This window comes from Stegastes partitus, unplaced genomic scaffold, assembly GCF_000690725.1.
Source record: "Stegastes partitus isolate 25-593 unplaced genomic scaffold, Stegastes_partitus-1.0.2 Scaffold384, whole genome shotgun sequence".
Taxonomy (NCBI): Eukaryota; Metazoa; Chordata; class Actinopteri; family Pomacentridae; genus Stegastes; species Stegastes partitus.
In genome coordinates this window covers 297,338-299,259 of record NW_007578115.1, presented here as the reverse complement: position 1 = coordinate 299,259, position 1,922 = coordinate 297,338, and the positions used below count along the sequence as shown (strand labels likewise).

At 39.3% G+C, this 1,922-nt stretch overlaps 1 protein-coding gene across 1 annotated transcript; it reads right to left on the bottom strand.

The window, feature by feature from the left end:
* Positions 1-1,031: 1,031 nt before the first annotated feature.
* LOC103359622 (hepcidin-like) lies at positions 1,032-1,605 on the bottom strand. The gene is made up of 3 exons (XM_008285047.1): positions 1,449-1,605; positions 1,304-1,366; positions 1,032-1,148 (listed from the first exon to the last, which is right to left on the bottom strand). The coding sequence occupies exons 1-3, from the start codon at positions 1,533-1,535 to the stop codon at positions 1,050-1,052; spliced, it is 249 nt and encodes an 82-aa protein (XP_008283269.1). The 5' UTR covers positions 1,536-1,605; the 3' UTR covers positions 1,032-1,049.
* Positions 1,606-1,922: the final 317 nt, after the last annotated feature.

Sequence of the window (1,922 nt, the reverse complement as noted above, 5' to 3'; positions counted from 1 at the left end):
TTGCAAACAATAAATGCCTCTGGTTGTTTCTTGTAGCCCTCCAGCGGGCTTTTTGCACCTGTTTCTGCAACTCTTCTGCTGCTATGCATTAAGGCTCTATCATGATTGCAAGAGTCCTTCTTGTGGTGGCAGATTTCAGCTCTCTCTGAAGGTTTTCAGTGGGACTCAGGACTCATTGCTGGTTGGTGTGAAATAGTCTGCCTTTTCCTTTTCAATCATTCTTTTGTGTTGCTGATGTGTATTTTGGGTAGTTGTAATACTGAAACAGCCAAAACCTTCACCTCAAACTTGCTTTCCTGACACTGGAGGACTAATTGATGCACTCATCAGTTTACAAAGGCATGCTGGAGCATTCTCAGAGGGATCTATGTTGGTTTCATCTGCCCAAAATAAATATTCCAGATAGACTGTGAAAGTTTTTGCAAACATTAGACTTGCATTTTTGTGCTTTTATTTTAATAGTGGTGTCCTTCTTGGCCGTGGCCTTAGGAGTCCTTCTTGGTCAATTTGCGGTGTACGAAACCACCGCTCCAGATTGCTCCAGGTCGGCCTGAAGCTCTTGTGACACCTTGCGAGGCGTTTTTTCCACAGTTTGCACCTTCTCAGACTTCTCTCACTGAGGTTCTTTGTCGTACCATGTCCAACAAGTGCTTTACCAGTTTTATTAGAGAGAAACGTCATGATTTGATGATATACAATCTGTGGGAACAGGAATTTTGTAGCTTCTGTAACAGTTTTGTATGTTTTTTAGATAATAGTTAATATTATTATAGACAGCTCTCTTGTCTTGTCCATTGTGAAAGAAAAAAAAAAAAGAAAAACAAACATTAGGCCCCCTGCTGTGCAGTAATAACATCATTCATTGGTTAATTCATGTTATGTAGCCTTGGAAAAATTAGCACATGTCGTCTTATTTGTTTTTTTATTTTGTTTTAAGTACTTGCTTTTAATTTATCACAAGGGAACAGATTTTGTTCAGCGTACATTTTATGTCTGTATTATTTATTTATTTACTGTATGAAAGNATTTTTTCAAGGTGGCAGGAATCTTCAGAAATCGCATCTTACTCCACATACTAGTCCGTCTTTTTTGGGATAGCAGTAAGGCTTACACTTAAGTTCACGCTTCTGTCTGCTGTTCACCAGCATCTGTGGGAAAGAGGAGTGTCATGAGTGCAGTGTTCATCTCCAGTATCATCACCCACTCTGTTCATTCTCTCTGCTTATGTCAAGTGCATCAGGTCACTTTTGAGGAAACACATATTTGAATCTGCTCAATCATTCATTCAGTTAACTTCACAAACCTTCAGTGATTCCGCAAAGTCCGCTTCATTGTCAAAGTCCACTGGTTCCTCCAGCACTTGCTCCTGTCAATGAATTGGTCAGTTGCAGTAAGAACCACAGTTTAGCATTTTGTCATAGCTAATAGGAGTTTAGGTCATTACTTACTGTGATGACTGGGACTGCAGAGCTCTCCTGGATACAGATAAATGTGAGCACGACGGCTACTGCAACTGCAATACTGAATGTCTTCATCTTCACAGGGTTTTTAATCGATAGATTTACTCTGTTTTGGTGTCTCTTGTCAGCTCTTTCCAGTTCTCGCTGTCTGATGGTTGAATGTGAAAAATGTGCTGGTATTTATATTCACCTGGGCTGCTGTTGCCTCATCACTGACAGTATGTTTTTTGTAGGAATGGATTTTCCATCTCATCGTGTGATGTTGGGAAATGGAGTGGGAATTACCAAAGACTGGAGAATCCTGAATTTTTCAAGTGACCCATTCAATCATTCGCTCCTTTCTTCCTTTAAAAGAAAACACCTACATCATACAGTTCATTCTTTATCGTTACCTTTTTCTTTTATTTGTAAATTACCTTTTTTAAATATGTAATAAGCAGCATCTCAACTTATTTGCAAAAG

Coding starts and splice junctions, on each gene's coding strand:
- LOC103359622 (XM_008285047.1), bottom strand. CDS start 1,535: ATGAAGACATTCAGTATTGCAGTTGCAGTAGCCGTCGTGCTCACATTT. Junction 1,367..1,448: donor CTGCAGTCCCAGTCATCACA/GTAAGTAATGAC, acceptor ATTCATTGACAG/GAGCAAGTGCTGGAGGAACC. Junction 1,149..1,303: donor ACTTTGCGGAATCACTGAAG/GTTTGTGAAGTT, acceptor TCTTTCCCACAG/ATGCTGGTGAACAGCAGACA.